The sequence below is a fragment of the Salmo salar genome, chromosome ssa18 (genome assembly GCF_905237065.1).
Source record: "Salmo salar chromosome ssa18, Ssal_v3.1, whole genome shotgun sequence".
Taxonomy (NCBI): domain Eukaryota; kingdom Metazoa; phylum Chordata; class Actinopteri; order Salmoniformes; family Salmonidae; genus Salmo; species Salmo salar.
The window spans coordinates 63,372,073-63,391,546 of NC_059459.1; the positions used below are offsets into that span (position 1 = coordinate 63,372,073).

At 42.8% G+C, this 19,474-nt stretch overlaps 1 protein-coding gene across 2 annotated transcripts in view; it reads left to right on the plus strand.

Moving 5' to 3' along the window:
• The window catches only part of LOC106577627 (phospholipid-transporting ATPase ABCA1), a 230,701-nt gene that overhangs the window by 146,156 nt on the left and 65,071 nt on the right, over positions 1 to 19,474 (plus strand). For both annotated transcript variants that reach the window (XM_014155904.2, XM_014155905.2), the window contains exons 33-36: positions 6,111 to 6,205; positions 6,617 to 6,722; positions 10,486 to 10,560; positions 12,135 to 12,304. In XM_014155904.2, the coding sequence (XP_014011379.2) occupies positions 6,111 to 6,205; positions 6,617 to 6,722; positions 10,486 to 10,560; positions 12,135 to 12,304 (446 nt within the window). The remainder of the gene's footprint in view (positions 1 to 6,110; positions 6,206 to 6,616; positions 6,723 to 10,485; positions 10,561 to 12,134; positions 12,305 to 19,474) is intronic.

Consider the following 19,474-nt stretch of genomic DNA (forward strand, 5'->3'; position numbering starts at 1 on the left):
CCTGCCCCCATTATCTTTCAAATAAATCATTGAAGTTGTGCATATTTTCTTCATTCAACACGTTTGTGAGTAGAGGTGGGAGTTCTTGAAAATGCTTATATCCCAATTCAATGAAATATGCTTTCGGAAGCCTTCAAAAACAACCCTTAATATAGTAACAATAACATATGCCATACATATGCACACATTTTACATATGGGTGGTCCTTGGAATCAAAACCACTAGACAATCCCTTGCAAAAACTATTTTGAATGAATGAAGCACACTTAGTTCACAAAACATGAGTACAGCAAGAGATATTGAAAACTAGGCATTCAAACTTCCACTGTTACTGATGTACTCCTGTTTTCTAATTGGCCAGGGGTCCAAATTGGACAAGTTTAAGGGCAACCCTCCCCGTTTCAAATTACTTTTTCGTATTTTTTTCTTCAGGGTGTTGTCCTGGCATGGTAATGCATTGTTATTATATTGTACATCAACATTACCAATTTCCATTGTATTACCTGAACAATATGAATCAGAGTTCAGCTTATTGGGAACGGAACCCCTCATTGACCAGCCTAAGCCACACTATGACGTAAACATATCTGAAAATAAGCAACGAAATGTATTTGCAAGTCCTGCAACCTGGAATCAAGCAGAGAGAACAAACAATTTGGGTTGGCCACATCTTTGCTTCAAGAGATTACTGTTGTTATATTTTGGCTTTTACCCCTCAAGATCCATTTTAGTGTTAAATGACCTGTCCGAACCAGTGCGTTCAACATGGAAAGGCGTCTTGGAAAACAAAAGTGAAAAGGTTGTGAGGTCACGAGATGAGGCAGATGGTGGAATGAGGCCCAGTAATTTGTTTTAGTTTTTGGGGAGTAAAACTAGGCTCTGCCGCTGATAGTATATCTACAGTGTTGACTTGTAAAGATGGAAATGTCTCTCGCAAACACAGGGAAAACACCCCAGCAGCTTATGTTTGTGTTCTTTTGAACACAGCCTTATGTCGGAGGTTGATCCACACAGCAAGGTGAGGTGTTGTCAATAGATTTTCTTCAAACCAATGTCTGTTGTGCGGTGTGCGAACGAAGGTACTCAAAACAGATTTTGCAGTTCCAAGTTAAGTTGTTTTAAGGGTGGCACAAATCATACTTCATTGACAGCATGGCCAATGTTGAATGTTTATCATTTTTAACTAGGAAAAGCCACTCCACTGAATAGCAGGCTAATGATTGCTTTGCAATGATTGCAGTTAGCCACTGATTCCTTCCAATCCACTCATTGTTGAATTTGCAATTTCCAATTTGTTGTGTAATATTTATGTCCAATAGCCAATGAGCAACGATACGTTTTAGCTATAATTTATCTTCATATGACAAGGATTAAAAAGGATTTACCAATAGATTGTCGACTTGATTCATGATAATGACTGCTAGCTAAGATTTTGAAAGTATGATGTTGACGTGATCAGTCCAATCGAAGCTACTGGAGATATAATGTGTTTGGATGTCATTTTATCTGTGGCCAATGACATTGAGCCTTCTTGGATGGGCACTAATGTAACTCTATGGCAGCACCCAAGGGGCTTGAATTTTCTAGCTCTACCCTTAGACTTGGCGGTGACGTAGTGTCCCCATGAGTGACAGAACACTGAGCCAATCATGGCGCAACACTCTGTATTTTCTGCTGGCTTGCCCCACCACCACAGAAAGCCCTGAGCTAGGCTGAAACACCTGCATTTTGGAGCTGCCTTACTCAAGAAAACAAAAAAGAGACCATGTTTTTATGCAGCTTTATTAACTTAACTTTATTAACTTTATTAACTTAATATATGTATATTTTTACATTGTTTACAAACTGATATGTGACACATATTAATTAATATGCAAAAGCCCCCCATACAAAACAGGAAAGCCCCCCCATAAATGTGGGGCTCAAAACAGGTGGGGCTCTGCAAATAACTTACCAGCAGTTACTTTACCAAGACTCAGCTCCACAAACAAGACAGGTACAGCACTTTTGACGGGAAATTATAATTATAAGTCGTGCCTTTCTGGAAATGGGAATTATATGTTGTGTCTTTAAAAACATAAGAAAACACAATTGACTTGATCATAACTGAGCATTTCTGAGAGAATCAACAAACTAGATGAGACATACTCTGCCTAGGCCTCCAAAGCTACATACAGCAGATGGCACACATAGTTTAAAGCAGAGCTCTATGTCCCGACGATTGCATTCCGTTGCTGTCTGGTGAAAACCTCTTATCTCCAAAACAAAAACCTTTCAGGAAATTACCATATTTTCCCATTAACGAACATACAATTATGGAACTTCAGAAGCTATTTTGAATACATGTTCTTGTTCTTAGAGTCATGAAATGTTCCAAGTACATCGAGGGGAGTTAATGCTTTCAGTAATTAAAATAAAGAATGCAAATTGACAAAAATGGAGTTTAAAGGTTTTCATCAGACAGCGACGATTTGTTTGTGCCAGGTAAAATTGGACGTTGGTCTTTGAGGTTTGCAACACGAGGCTCACGTAGTTTTAAGCAGAACTCTACATCCAGAAGATTGCATTTGTTTGTGCCAGGTAGAATTGGTAGTTGGTCTTTGAGGTTTCCCAAGATACAGAGGCTATATGCAGAGATTAGTAAGAACACTGCCTACCCTCTTAAGGTCTCTCTAACACTGCAGCATGTCAGCTCAGGTTTGATTACTCTGAGTTTACATATGCCTCTCCTGTTTGCCTCTTCTGTGTGTCATCAACCTGCAGTCATCTGGTCGAGAGCGACAGATGCGTGCGGAATAAGAGATGTCATGTATAGGAAGTGCGGGTAAATAGTTGGGATATATAAGACGTAGATGGCCAATATGCCTTAAAATGACTTGTGAAGTCGAGAGCGGCATATGCTCGTGGAATGATTGATGTGAGGTATAGAATGACAAGTGTAGAGAGAGCATTCTATGTACAGTAAATCATCTAGATGAGAAGTGGCTGATGGGAGGAGATACCTGAGAACATGCTCATTGTAAAGGCTGAAATGGAATAATTGGAAAGGTACCAAATACATCCAACACATGGTTGCTATTTCATTCATTCCATTTCAGCCATTACAATGACGTCCTCCGATATCTATCAATGGAGTTACATAAATAGCTGACACATACGGTGTCCATATTAGGACACACGTCCATGGAATGTTGGAAGAGACCTCACGTTATCTGTGGTTTCGATTGGAGGATGTGGAAATAGGCCAAGGCAATTAGACTCATGCTGGCTGTGAGCTGTACGGTTAAGTCAACTCTCTATCTGTTTGTTTATGCCTGAGTTCCTGCTGCTCGGACAGGAGACCCAGATTTTTCAGTGCTAAACAGTGTATTGTGCTGTGACTCATCTGCTTCTTCCTGTTACACAACTTCCTTCTTGCTTCACTAGTAGAGAAACTACATTTTCCAGTAGTGTGGAGTTAGTTGAACTACATTTCCCAGAAGTGTGGAGTTAGTTGAACTAAGTTTCCCAGTAGTGTGGAGTTAGTTGAACTAAGTTTCCCAGTAGTGTGGAGTTAGTTGAACTACGTTTCCCAGTAGTGTGGAGTTAGTTGAACTACATTTCCCAGTAGTGTGGAGTTAGTTGAACTAAGTTTCCCAGTAGTGTGGAGTTAGTTGAACTACGTTTCCCAGTAGTGTGGAGTTAGTTGAACTACGTTTCCCAGTAGTGTGGAGTTAGTTGAACTAAGTTTCCCAGAATTGTGGAGTTAGTTGAACTACATTTCCCAGTAGTGTGGAGTTAGTTGAACTACATTTCCCAGTAGTGTAGGGTTAGTTGAACTAAGTTTCCCAGTAGTGTGCTGTTAGTTGAACTAAGTTTCCCAGTAGTGTAGGGTTAGTTGAACTACATTTCCCAGTAGTGTGGAGTTAGTTGAACTACATTTCCCAGTAGTGTGGAGTTAGTTGAACTACATTTCCCAGTAGTGTAGGGTTAGTTGAACTAAGTTTCCCTGTAGTGTAGGGTTAGTGTAACTACATTTCCCAGTAGTGTGGAGTTAGTTGAACTACATTTCCCAGTAGTGTAGGGTTAGTTGAACTAAGTTTCCCTGTAGTGTGGAGTTAGTGTAACTACATTTCCCAGTAGTGTAGGGTTAGTTGAACTAAGTTTCCCTGTAGTGTGGAGTTAGTTGAACTACATTTCCCTGTAGTGTGGAGTTAGTTAAAGTACTTTCAAAATAACATGGTTCTTTCGTAGACAACTAATTTTCTCAACATGTAGTGGGTTAGAGTGTTAAAAGCTCATCACTACACATTCATCTAATTTGAAGTAGAGTCCTGCTATTACGTATTGCAGACTGCATTTTCTGCAGTTGGCCTGTATCTTCAGTTCAACCAGGGGTGGATTTGGAAAGTCCATCTAACTATCTGACCAAATAAATTCTGGTCAGATAATACAGATTACATTTTTACATTTTTTTACATTTTAGTCATTTAGCAGACGCTCTTATCCAGAGCGACTTACAGCATTGAATGCATACATTTCATAGATTTATTTTATTTTTTTTTTCTGTGCTGGCCCCCCGTGGGAATCGAACCCACAACCCTGGTGTTGCAAACACCATGCTCTACCAACTGAGCTACAGGGAAGGCTAGATTACTGGGCAAGCAGTTGAAAAAAGATGAAAATAAGAACAACATGGAACCCTCCAAATATCTATCTGAGGGACTGGTATCTGAGAGACAGATAGGCACACAAACAAGCTTTCGGAAAAGAACCACCGGCCTTGCACTTCCCCTCTCCCCTCCTAATCTGCCCCCTCGCCCCAACCAAACTAGGAATGAATTAACAAGCAGACGCCTGTTTGCATACATATCCATGTCATTACTAAACGACATAGAAAATAGGCATACAAACACAACTTATCAGCATGGGGGAGGCTATTTCAACTCATTATGTGGGCAGTGTTGTTTACCATCGGTTAGCGCGATAAGCTAGGAACCCAGTGAAGGGTGGAGAGAACACAACTGGGCAAAAGGGAGTCAGGGTGGGGAGGGTGATGAAGGCGCATGAGGCTCGGCTTGGGGCGCTCTGGACCCTAATAAGCAGTCTCCATTAGCGTTGCCAAGAAATCCTTCTAATCAGCGTAGTATCCCGACACCAGGAAATAAACTGGGCCAGACAGGAGGGGCTTGCTAGTTGTTAGCACGTGTTGGATGTGACTATGGAGGGTATGTGGAGTGGACGCACACCACAGTGTCGCATCCTCCCTAATTGTGTCTTTGAACGTGCCAATTTATGGAGAGTACGGGCTAATGAGGGCCCTTTGACATTAGCCACAGCTTTGGCTGTATCATAGTGATGGGGAAGGCTCCAACAGGCTCACTATTAGGATCAGGTTCAGTGTTCTTAGTTGGGTTCCACAGCGCCACGCATATCTGAGTTGTTTATGGTTAGAAATGTGGCTGGTGCCGCCATCGTGCAATAATGATTGGAGTGCTTCCACCCTGTTTGTATTAGAATGGTGTGGCCATTGTTTTGGCTGAACTTTTTCGATCATGATCATAGTGCCTGGCTTTCAACGGTAGACATGGCAACCGGTAGTTGGGATTCATTTTTTATTTTTTTGTCTTTGATCTCTTTGACATTGTGTTAAAACAAACACCATATTATTCGTCAACAGCTGATTGGAAATGTAGATAGGTACTGGTACATTTCAGTGCCCAATCAGTGAATCAGATAGAGGGTTGAAGTACATAGCCTGCCAGACATATTTTTGTTTTATTTTGCACAATACAATATCTGGAGCTTGTATGTATCACCACTGCTGTGTGGCTCAGTTTGTATGGTGAAGCGCTTGCAACGTCAGGGGTTGTGGGTTTAAATCTCGCTACCAAAATGTACGGACGTGGGGTTGTATGTCCCTTTGGATAAATGCGTCTGCTAAGACGGCATGTCGTTGCTATTTTATCCATTGCTTTGAATGCGCAATTTTTTTCTTCATATTTTCCTCTTAAGCCACCTTAGAAGTCTGTACACTTTAGCGAAACGCACATCACATGTCAGTGAGTGCTGGGCTGAAGAGGACGTACGTATCTTCGAAATAATACCATCTCATTATCATGTCTTTCCAGAGGACCCAGAATACAACGGACACACTGCAGGACCTGACGGGGCGGAACATGACAGACTTCCTCTTAAAGACCTACAAGGAAGCAGGGAGAAAAAGGTAATTTTACTTCTTTTACCAGACACTATTATCCAGAGTGGTCATTTTGCATTCACCTAAGTGCTTGGTAGAACTTGCGTAACATTCAGATATAATGCCAACAATGCGACCGGAGTTATCTAAGATAACGTGCATAATGTTAAACTCAAGGTGCTGTTCATGATAACTAATCTAAGAGTCAAATGAAAGGTTACTGTTTAGTGTGTGTGTGTGTGTGTGTGTGTGTGTGTGTGTGTGTGTGTGTGTGTGTGTGTGTGTGTGTGTGTGTGTGTGTGTGTGTGTGTGTGTGTGTGTGTGTGTGTGTGTGTGTGTGTGTGTTTATTCCTGTGTTTGTGTGTCCATGCGTTTTCATATCTTATTAAATTGCACTGTGATCTCTGCCCCCACAACTACCACTACCCACCACTCAAGGTATGGAGGGATTTCTGTCGGAGGAGTCAACTCCCAAGTCAGGATGACTGAACCGGAAATAGAAACTGTGATCAGGGATTTGAGGAGCCTATTAAATTCCTCCCAGGTATGCTATGGATATTGGAATCGTGGTAGCCTTCCTGCCGGCCGTGGTACAGCTTGACTACTGAGGGAAAGCGCATTCATTTAATATGTGCCTGTGTGGGAGGAGGATAGACAAGGTACGTTTGCTGCGGTTGAAAGCCAGAAGGGGTCTTTGGAGACCTCAATTCACTGAGGTCCTTGGATGTTGTTTATCTATGTTCAATTATGCATAGACGTAGAAACCAAGGACAAACCCAGCTTATAAACCGGCCTGATAGCTAATGCTAAGCTTGTGCTCTTTGTGAAACATGGACTTGAATCTGCTTGAGTGACTCTTGAATTTCAATACATTACCTTCAAATCGAACTCAGAGGAAAGTTAAAACTCAGATAGACTTTTTGGTGTCCATGGAAACTGGGTATGATGTATTTCAAAAAATGTAGTTCTTCCTCTCTTTCTCCTCAACACACTCAAACAAGCGTACACACTCCCACTCTATCTATCTACTATCTCTCTCTCTCTCTCTCCCTTTCACTTACACTTACACACATACCCTCCCACACACACACATACCCTCCCCCCCCCCACACACACACACACACACACACACACACACACACACATACCCTCCCACACACACACACATACCCTCCACACACACACACACACCCTCCCACACACACACACACACCCTCCCACACACACACACACACCCTCCCACACACACACACATACCCTCCCACACACACACACACATACCCTCCTACATACACACACACCCTCCTACACACACACACACACACACACACACACACACACACACACACACACACACACACACACACACACACACACACACCCTCCAACACACACACACACACACATATACCCTCCAACACACACACACATACATACCGTCCCACACACACACACACACACATACCCTCGCACACACACATACACACATACCCTCCCACACACACCCACATACCCTCCTACATACACACACACATACCCTCCTACATACACACACACATACCCTCCTACATACACACACACACCCTCCTACACACACACACACACACATACCCTCCAACACACACACACACACACACACACACACACACACACACACACACACACACACACACACACACACACACACACACACACACACACACACACACACACACACACACACATACCCTCCCACATACACACACACATACCCTCCCACACACACACACACACACACACACACACACACACACACACACACACTTATCCTCCCACACACATACCCTCCCACAAACACACACACATACCCTACCACACACATACCCTCCCACACACATTAAATGTTCAAACCTGTCGAAAGCCCGGACCTCAAACTTCTGTGAGATCAGCAGAATGTTGCCCACCCTCGGGGCATCTTCCCCATCCTTACCCAGGGCACTTCTCCACGCTCCAGATTCTCTACGCTAACACAACTTTAATTAGTCGCCGCAGTGATGATGTAACTCTAACGGCCGAGCATGAGCCGTTCCCAGCTCTGTGCCTTTCCCTTATTAAAGTGGAAAATTGTCCTTGAGATATGGCTAACTCGCTGACTGTGACTGGGTCCCAAATGGTACCCTATATAGTGCAGTATTTTGGGCCGGGCCAAAATAGGGTGTCATTTAGAACGCAATCTGTGTCTCCTTGGGTTGCAGAAGGAGAGAGAACAGTAGTACTCTGCTGTACCACCTGACTGGGCTGGAAGTTAGCTTTTAAATTCACGTTCATTTTTGGGGGGAGGGGGTTCCACGGCTGAAATTGAAATGAGACTCAAAGGATTCTGGGATTGATTAGGATGACGGATATAATAACATGGTAGAAACAAAACACACCGTGCTTGAAGACGATTAAGACAGACTAGTAAATAAAGTAGTCAAATGCAGTCAAGTACAGTGTCTTGAGAGCCATACCAAAACAGCTTTTAACATAGGTTGCAACTTGTCACGCACTCGACACAACACGTCGTGCCACAGTCGTATCACTGGCCATGGCTGTGGCGGCCGGCCGGCTCATTTGCCATACAACCATCACTTTTTTCTCATTTGCCATCACCCTTGAGGAGGAAGTTGTTTCGTAAGGGATTAGCAGCAGTAAACGCTCGCTGGGGTTCCATAATCCCCCTCTGTCTCGCCCGCGGTGAGTCTTCCCGTCTGGCTAAGAAACCAGTCGAACAAGCAGCTAATTCTCAGGAAGACCCCATTCCCATGTTGTGCCTGCTATGTTGCCAACCTGCGCCAGACTCTTTCTCCCTACACCTCAACCCCCTCGGGTTTCCTCCTCCCTCTAATCCCATTCCTCAAAAGGGAGAAGTAAAAGCAAAATATACATAAAAGCAAAATGTGAGTCCCAGCTTTGAGGAAAGGAGAATTACAGACAGAAAAATGTGTTGTAGTTCCTGGGCTCATGAATAGTAAATGAGCTAGAACAGGGAAGTAATTTAACACAGATACGTCTGTACGTACACAACGTCAGTTGGGCATAGAGGAAAGGGCAGAGTTGGGACATCCAGCTATCTTATGTCACTGCCTTATCCGCTTGTTGCCCTAGCGTAAATATCCCCCACAAAAATACTATCTAGCAATATTGAGTGCATTATTGAGTGCATTTCGTAAGTGGTTAGTTTGCATCAACCTTCCCTAAAAACACTGCGAAGGTTTTGTCTGAAAATTCCAAATTGCGATGTTCTGGCATGTCTGCCTCGTGATTTGCTGGGAGAGTTGTCTGTCTTTTAAGAGGACCCTCCCCTTTTCGAAGTTAGTAAGAGAATCCATCATTAATCCCAGACCAAGTGCTGTCGCTGCCTTAGGTCTGGACTCCATAGGACCCAAGCAAAGTCCGATTTGAAGATGAGAGAAAAGATATGATGATAGTGAAATGTTCATGGGCCTGTTCCCATCCTAGTCCTCTCGGGGGTGGCATGGGGTCATCTCTCTCTCTTTCCCTCCCCCTCTTCCTTCCTCTCTCGTGTTGTAGGCTTTTGATAAAGGTGAGGGGAGCCATTTGCATTTATTTATATTACACCTGTAACGTGTGCAGTGTGCGCCGGGTTGAACTGGGCACAGGCAGGATGATGGGCCATTGCAAATCACACGCGGCGGCCCAGTCATCTGCAGCAAGCCCATTTCACATGAAACATGACCAGAGTGTATTTTTTGAGGCGACCCATTCAGCCCACTTCTGCTTGGTCCTGTAGCTGTCGTGTGCTATATGTTATAACACCATGTTATTTCCATAGTGAGAAAAGAGAGACATATGTAAAAAAAACACAAAAAAAAAATGAAGAGAGGAGAGCGAAACAAGTGGAAGGCAGTCCTGGGTTGTCGAAGTCACTCGGCCCCCACTCGGTCATCAACATTGACTCATTCGGCTCCCACTCCCACCTGCCCTCTATAGCTCTAGTACTCAGGGGCCGTATGCATCAAGCATCTCAGAGCAGGAGTGCTGACTTAAGATCAGTTTTTGTATCATTTAGATCACAATAGATAAGATGACATGGACATGGGGGCAAGCGAAAGGCAGTGTTGCAGGTTTGCCAAAATAACAAGAGAATGAATGTTATTTCTCAAGCGTATATAAAGAAAGTGGGCCTCAGCAACCTACAGGTATTGCTGAGAGACCTATCCCTCTCTCCTGTTCTATGTTGTTTTGCATTTGAAAGAGGATATGTATTTTCCCAAGTGTGTCCAATTAAGCCTTTTTCTTTTTTTCTAAATTCTCTCCTTCATTAGGATAACACGACCGATCAGATGCTCCTGAATACCGAGACGCTCCTGAAAGAGCTCGGGACCAGGGATAACGTCAAGGTATTATATCGCTGGTGTAGCCTAAGGCTGGTATAGCCTAACGCTGGTGTAGCCTAACGCTGGTGTAGCCTAAGGCTGGTATAGCCTAACGCTGGTGTAGCCTAACGCTGGTGTAGCCTAAGGCTGGTATAGCCTAACGCTGGTGTAGCCTAAGGCTGGTATAGCCTAACGCTGGTGTAGCCTAACGCTGGTGTAGCCTAACGCTGGTGTAGCCTAAGGCTGGTATAGCCTAACGCTGGTGTAGCCTAACGCTGGTGTAGCCTAAGGCTGGTATAGCCTAACGCTGGTATAGCCTAAGGCTGGTATAGCCTAAGGCTGGTATAGCCTAACGCTGGTGTAGCCTAACGCTGGTGTAGCCTAAGGCTGGTATAGCCTAACGCTGGTGTAGCCTAACGCTGGTGTAGCCTAAGGCTGGTATAGCCTAACGCTGGTGTAGCCTAAGGCTGGTATAGCCTAACGCTGGTGTAGCCTAACGCTGGTGTAGCCTAACGCTGGTGTAGCCTAACGCTGGTGTAGCCTAAGGCTGGTATAGCCTAACGCTGGTGTAGCCTAACGCTGGTGTAGCCTAACGCTGGTGTAGCCTAACGCTGGTATAGCCTAAGGCTGGTATAGCCTAAGGCTGGTGTAGCCTAACGCTGGTGTAGCCTAAAGGCTGGTATAGCCTAACGCTGGTGTAGCCTAACGCTGGTGTAGCCTAACGCTGGTGTAGCCTAACGCTGGTGTAGCCTAACGCTGGTGTAGCCTAACGCTGGTGTAGCCTAACGCTGGTATAGCCTAAGGCTGGTATAGCCTAAGGCTGGTATAGCCTAAGGCTGGTATAGCCTAAGGCTGGTATAGCCTAATGCTGGTATAGCCTAACGCTGGTATAGCCTAACGCTGGTATAGCCTAACGCTGGTATAGCCTAATGCTGGTATAGCCTAACGCTGGTATAGCCTAATGCTGGTATAGCCTAATGCTGGTATAGCCTAAGGCTGGTATAGCCTAAGGCTGGTATAGCCTAACGCTGGTATAGCCTAACGCTGGTATAGCCTAAGGCTGGTATAGCCTAACGCTGGTATAGTACATAGATAGAGCTCTGCCTGTGTAGTATGATGCTAATTTGATAGTTGCTTTTTTTGGTTCTAGTTGCTGTTATATAATTGTTTTCATGTATTAAGTATGGCAAGGGCCATGCTTTACATTGGCATTTAACTGGACTAACTACCAGGAGCACTCTGTATCATTTCCATAATTAGCTAAATTAAGCATATCTGATGATGCAATATAGTCCCATAACAGATTTACTTACACCATGGAATAATGGTTATGTTATGCTAAGTGTTTCCACATCTTGATAACTGTTGTCACTTGCTTTGGTGCTACATAGGTATGGAGTAAGGTACACTCCACGGGCTGGTTTTCCAGACCAAGATTAAGACAAGTCCCGGATTAAAAAAAAAACTTTAAATGGAGAATCTCCATTGAACATTCTTTTTATCCTAGGACTCGCTTTAATCTTTGTCCGGGAAACTGTATATATGCTTTATATTGTCTTTGAACTATAGCAGCAGTAAACCATCTGTCATGTCTCCAGGTGTGGTTCTACAACCAGGCGTGGCACGGTATTGTATCGTTCCTCAATGTGGCCAACAACGCCATCCTGAGAGGCAACCTGCCGCCGGGTCATGACCCCAGGGAGTATGGAATCTCCACCTCCAGCCACCCCCTCAACCTCACCAAGGCTCAGCTTTCCTACCAGGCAATGTAAGTCGGGTTGAATCAGCTCTGGGGTTCCCCTAGGTACAGATCTAGGATCAGTTACCCTTCCCCAATCCTAACTGTAACCATACATGGGGAAAATGCAACGCTGACCCAAGATCAGCATCTAGGGGTAACTTTACCCTATACCTGTTCTATCACCTGTATGACAGGCCAAGTGGAGCCAAAGGGAGGGAGGGAGGGGTTTAGACAGAGGGGGAGGGAGTGAGGGAAGCTGGAGCGTCAGAACGAGTAGCGGGAGTCTGAGACGGAGAGGGGAGAGGGAAAAGTGGAGAGAGGGAGAGGGATAGTATTAGGCTGGCGTATAGATGAATAGGGAGATTGAGAGGATGAGGCCCTCTGAGAAATAAAGAGAAATAGTGATGGGAGAGAAAGGCAGAAAAATAAAGAGTGACGGAGAGAAAGAGAGAAATAAAGACAGAAAGACAGAGAGAAAGACAGAGATATAGATTTGTGTTTGTAATAGCACACTAGAGGCGATCCCATGGGGACCGCCCGCTTTCACATACTGTTGCTTTATAACCCAAGTGATCAGTCTGGAGCCCTGAAGCTCCCCCATGAGATCTCTAGTGTCAATGAGGGCGTTATGGAAGTACAGAACCACAAGCCTTCACTGTCTAATGCAGTCTGAGTCTATCATCGATCTAATTTCCATCATCGAGCAAACCCCTCTCTGAAATGAGGTAATGTAACATATAATAACATATAGTGTAGCATAATACAGAGTAATATAGCATAACATAATTACTTAACATATGAAAACATACAGTAGCATCAAATAGCACTAGCATGACATAACACAGCATAATAAAATAACATGCCGTAACATATCACATCGTAGAATAACATAACATTACATAGCAAAGCATACAGGTGACTGGCAAAATAAAGGAACCGCCAACATTCCCGTGTCCTAATAGGGCGTTGGGCCACCACCAGCCAGAACAGCTTCAGTGCACCTTGGCATAGATTATACAAGTGTCTGGAACTCTATTGGAGGGAGATGACACCATTCTTCCATGAGAATTCCATCATTTGGTGTTTTGTTGATGGTGATGAAAAACGCTGTCTCAGGCGCAGCTCCAAAATCTCCCATAAGTGTTCAATGTGGTTGAGATCTAGTGAATGAGACGGCCATGGCATATGGTTTGCATCGTTTTCATGCTGATCAAACCATTCAGTGACCACTCGTGCCCTGTGGATTGGGGCATTGGCATTCTATGGGGGCATAGCCATGGTAAAATATGGCCAAAATAATGGCCTACCCAACATTTTTATACACTCTAAGCATGGGATGTTAATTGTTTAATCATCTCAAGAACCACACCTGTGTGGAAGCACCTGCTTTCAATATACTTTGTATCCCTCATTTACTCATGTTTCCATTATTATACCTATAGCATAGCATAACATTACATAGCATAACATAAAGCTCTATTTGTGTTGTCCTGTACATCTTTCTCTGTAGATGCTTACTTTTCACACTTTGTTTGCTGAAATGTCAGTTTCGATGTTGAAACCTGATGCGATCCTGTGGACACGATCAATCATGCCACAGATACCATTCAATTCCTTGTTCCTTTGTTGTGTTACCAAGTAAGGTATTTATGTAGTGGCCGGGTGTTAGCAACAGTGGTGAATTAGAGAGAGAAGCTGGCTTGGCTAGAAGATAACGACAGCTTCCAACCCATAAATTCAGCCCAAGACAAATCTCTCTTTCTTTGTCTCTGTTTGTGTCTCTTTGTCTCTCTCTCCTGCTCTCTCAATCTCCATGTGGGCCCTGCCTGTAATTTATTATCCATGATCTAGAGATTAACTTGGGATTCTCCTTCCATGTAAAATGAATTACCAGAGGAAAAAAGCTAGGGTGTCCGTGTCCTATGTGATTGTGCTCGTGTCCCTGCATCATTGCCTTAATTCAAGAGTTATTTCCCACTCAAAGTATGGTTTTCAATTTATCAGATAGGGAAACGTGAAGGGGTGGTTGTGTTCGGGGATAGCTTCTGTCCAGGCATTTTGTTTGACTGACCGCAGTGCTCTGCTAGCGTAAGAAGACACAGTAAATCATCATGGTGGTTCTATGTGACCTGGAGCTTGCCTTCAGTGAGTCAGAGAGAGACCTGTTCAGTCACTAAATCTCCAATGTCCTTTAATAAAAGAGAGCTTGACATTTAGGGCTTTGCGTACGGTCTTCACAGAAGGTATTCGTTTTTCCGGGTAGTTAGAAAGAAACATCCTTTGTCATGAGTTTACTTCTTTTTTTTATTTTTTTTACATTGGTAGCACCAAACAGATGTTGACAAACTAGTAATTATTTGGACAACTAGTCCCTCTGTGTTCAATAGAATGAACAGATTTTCATTATGGCTACATATACTGGAAAATTGTTTACCTAAACAATTGAAAGACAGATGATTATTTGACCACTTCATGATGGTTTTCTAACCCCCCTCCACACCTCCATTTTTGAAGCCGTACCTCACTCTAGACCTTGGGCAAAAACAACTGGAAAGACCAGGCACATTAAAACACATTAAAAGCTTCTCCCCAACTATACAGTTTGTTACTTCACTAGCAGGGTGCGTGTTCCCTCACAGTGATAAGCCGCTAGCCCTTGTTCAGGGTTACCTCATTAGCCAATCACTTGCCTCAAATAATCTTTGGCCCCGTTGAGTGCGGTCTAGATAAGCCTGTTGAAAACTGTTGAAAGTGGGGCAGCACCCACTGCGTCAATTATTTCATGTTTACGCAGCCCAATTACGTCCAGGCCATGGCGGGGCTGCACGTGACGACTAATGTAATATGTTAATTACCTGGCATGTGGTCTGGTGAGAGATTGTGGCAGGGTGGGGAGGGAGGAGGGACGTTTGTGTGTGTGCCTGCCTGTTGGTCTGTCCGTATCTGTATGTGTGTGCGTGGGTGTGAGGAGGCGGTAGAATACACTGTAGTCTGGTTCACAGCTAAATAAGCGGACGCAGCAAGGACGTTTTGACAGCAAAACATTGGAAATTAAGATGTATTCTTACGAAGGAGAGGTCAGCCGCTTCTGAGGAGAGAGAAACGGTTGCGCCTTGCCCCTCGCAAGTGAGTTGGGAAAGAGATGAACTCTTTGAGCCTCTCATTAGATCTTAAGCTAAAGACGTGGTCGCCCACTGCCTGCAATCTGCAATTAGCTAATAAACTACACAAGGGGGTAACTAAGACCTTAACATCTATAATAGCCAACTCCTCTAGTGTTTCTTCTTCAATGTGGATAAAATAGCAAAGAAGAAATCCATTTGGAGGAAGTTTTTTATTTTGGCCCACTCCATACCAGCTAACATGAATAATTTAAGTGCTGTTGAATGACCTCAAACGTCCAGCACCTCTCTGGTGCAGTTTCCATTTCTTGTTTGTGAACTTCCAAAACCACCTCCTACCCGAAACTCTGTTAGATGTGACAGCAGAGAGCAGAAAGAGGGTGATCCATTCATCAAAAGAGACCAGCAGGAGCTCTGAATTGACAGAATGTGAAAGTATGGAAGGCAAGAAAGCACAACATGCCTTTAGCGGGGTGAATGATATTCAAACAGCATGGAGGATCAAGAGTTTCCATGAAGAATCGTCATTGGTTCTCGGAAATGTTTTCAGTAGTTTTGCCTGATTGCATGTCAAAAAGAGAATTCAGTCAAATTGAGTCATCTATTGGTAACAAGCTAATACATAAACTAACAGTATATTATAGAACATAGACAGAAATGATCCAACTGGCCATATTTGACCTATTAACCTGTTAACGACAGACATTCCGCTAGCGGAAGCCCCGTTCTGCCTGCGGAACCCCTAGCCAACAGCCAATGGCATCGCACGGCGCGAAATACAAAACCAACTAATATACCACAATTTAATTTTCTCAAACAATCAACTATTTTACACCATTTTAAAGATAAGACTCTTGTTAATCTAACCACATTGTCCGATTTCAAAAAGGCTTTACAGCGAAAGCAAAACATTAGATTATGTTGGGAGAGTACATAGACACAAATAATCACACAGCCATTTTCCAAGCAAGCATATATGTCACATAAACCCAAACCGCAGCTAAATGTAGCACTAACCTTTGATGATCTTCATCAGATGACACTCCTAGGACATTATGTTATACAATGCATGCATGTTTTGTTCAATCAAGTTCATATTTATATCAAAAAACAGATGGATATGTACAGCATGTGATGTTCAGAACTAGCATACCCATCGAAAACTTCCGGTGAATTTACTAAATTACTCATGATAAACGTTCACAAAAAACATAACAATTATTTTAAGAATTATAGATACAGAACTCCTTTATGCAATCACTATGTCGGATTTTAAAATAGCTTTTTGGCGAAAGCACATTTTGCAATATTCTCAGTAGATAGCTCGGCCATCACAGGCTAGCTAATTTGACACCCACCAAGTTTGGTGCTCACTAAACTCAGAATTACTATTAGAAAATTTGGATTACCTTTGCTGTTCTTCGTCAGAATGCACTCCCAGGACTTCTACTTCAACAACAAATGTAGTTTTGGTTCCAAATAATCCATAGTTATATTCAAATAGCTCCGTTTTGTTCGTGCGTTCAGGTCACTATCTGAAGGGTGACACGCGAGCGCATTTCGTGACAAAAAAATGCAAAATATTCCATTGCCGTACTTAGAAGCATGTCAAACGCTGTTTAAAATAAATTGTTATGCTATTTTTCTCGTAAAATAGCAATAATATTCCAACCGGGCGACGTTGTATTCATTCAAAGGCTGAAAGAAAAAAATGGAGTGGTCTCGTGGACGCGCATCTCCAGTGTCACTGTTCCCAGGCTGACCACTCACAAATTCTCCTGCTGTTCTTCGCCCAGAGACTGCAGACACCCCATTCCACTTTCTGGCGCCTTCTGAGAGCCAATGGAAGCCTTAGAAAATGTCACGTTACAGCACAGTTGCTGTATTTTCAATAGAGATGCTACAGAAGGACAACAAATTGTCAGACAGGGCACTTCCTGTATGGAATCTTCTCAGGTTTTGGCCTGCCATATGAGTTCTGTTATACTCACAGACACCATTCAAACAGTTTTAGAAACTTTAGAGTGTTTTCTATCCAAATCTACTAATTATATGCATATTCTAGTTTCTGGGCAGGAGTAGTAACCAGATTAAATCGGGTACGTTTTTTATCCGGCCGTGAAAATACTGCCCCCTATCCCAAACAGGTTTTAATTAAACCATATGGGACTTGTCTGCTAATACTCAACATTTGGTTTCATTTTAGTCATTAACCCAAAAACCACCAAGGTGTCAAAAACATCATTTCAAAAACATTTTTTTTTATCCTCCTTAAATGTAAGGACTTTGTCAAGCAACTAGTGAAAAAGTATTATAAAATGTACTATGATTTCATGTTCTCTGCAGCGTACGCACAACCCGGTGTAATTAGAATGCCTATTTAGAATGTCCAGTTTCAATTGACGCAAGTCAGCGTTTGAGCAGGCCACACTGTTTTTTCACAGAGACATTTTGCACAAACACAGTCCTTACAAAGTTATGTCCTGAACTGTGACCAGTTTATTTTTAAATGAAATGTTCAGACATTCACAGAAGTAGTGACAGCGCAACACAATCATCCAAACTGGAAAATGTAGGTTCGCATTGCTCCTAGCGCTAACTGAGGAAAGATTGACATAACACAAGCTATAATATTTAGCTAACTCTCAGCTGACAGAAACCACAATATCAATTAGCTAATAGCAATTATTATTTACAATTCATCACATCATGGGTGAGCTCACCATTGATCGAAATAATTGAGTGAAACACTTTCAAAAAACTCGAAAGTAATCTGACGATGGGTAGTTTGTGCGCTCCAACATGTTTGTTTTTTCCGCATCAAACAAAGGTGAGAAGAGAGGACAATTTGAAACAGTGAGCGCATTCTGACATCACATGCATAAAACAACTCACACTGCGGCGACCATAAGATATTTGGAACTCACGTGTGAAAAGTTTAATATGGAGAAATGAAAAATGATCTCCCTTTTGTGTACTAGTGGTGTGTCTAAACTGAACATTTTGACTCAACAGTCCACTTTGAGATAAAAGCACCACATTTGTCACAGAGGTAGATGTAAGTACCCTGAAAATATATAGATATGGAGCCACCCCTAATTTGGCCCCTTGGAGCCGTGGCAGCCACTATAATTGAAAAATAACTACAAAACATGAATACATTTTTAGCTTTCAGTCAATGTCTCTATACCAAGTTGAGAGTCTCACATTTCAGATGCAATAGCGGACATGCATGAAGTTGGCGGCCCGTCTGTACTTACCACAAATGCTTTATTTGCCATATTTGACAGTGCTCTCAGAGTTTCCATAACTTTTTTTGTTTGTTTTAGCAGTAGCACAGTAAACTTGATCCCAATACTATTGACATATTGAACCATGTTGCGCGCTTTAGTTTAACTCTGTAGGTAGGTCTAAAAACAAGGACGTCCTATCTGAATTCCTCCATCTTTATGCACCTTCGCCATTGGACGTGAGTTGATAGCCCATCGCGTTCCAAAGTTAGAGCTTTAAGTCTGATGGCACCGCTGCCCATATCACTCATATCAGCAGTCATCTTAGGTTGTACCGGTGTGTCAGATTAGCTTAATCACCAATTTATCAGCCTCTGAGTATCACAGAGACACAGCACCGTGAATGAATAGCGCTTTAAATGTTGCTTTAAATGAAATTGATCAAAATAACTGTTCAAAACATGAAAAACATACAAAAGCATATTTCTTTTTACACCAAATTTGACTGTAAATGTGTGGATCTTTTTTAAATATGTTTATTTAGGGGACTTAAAACCATTTACTTGTGTTACAAAAAGTTAATAAAATAAAAAGTGTTACAGCTTGACATACAATCATCACCATAAAAAATGACTCCTGTTGGTGCTTTCAGGGTTATAAATATGCTGGCACTTTTAGAGTTCTAAATATGTTGATGCTTTTAGGATTAATTAAGTAGAAACTCTTATCCAGAGCAACTAAAGTATAGGTAAAACATTTCAGTAGCATTTGTGTTCATTCCAGGTCAAAGGCAAGATTAACGACAAGACTGGGGCAGAAAGTGTGAGATTTCACTCAGAATGAAA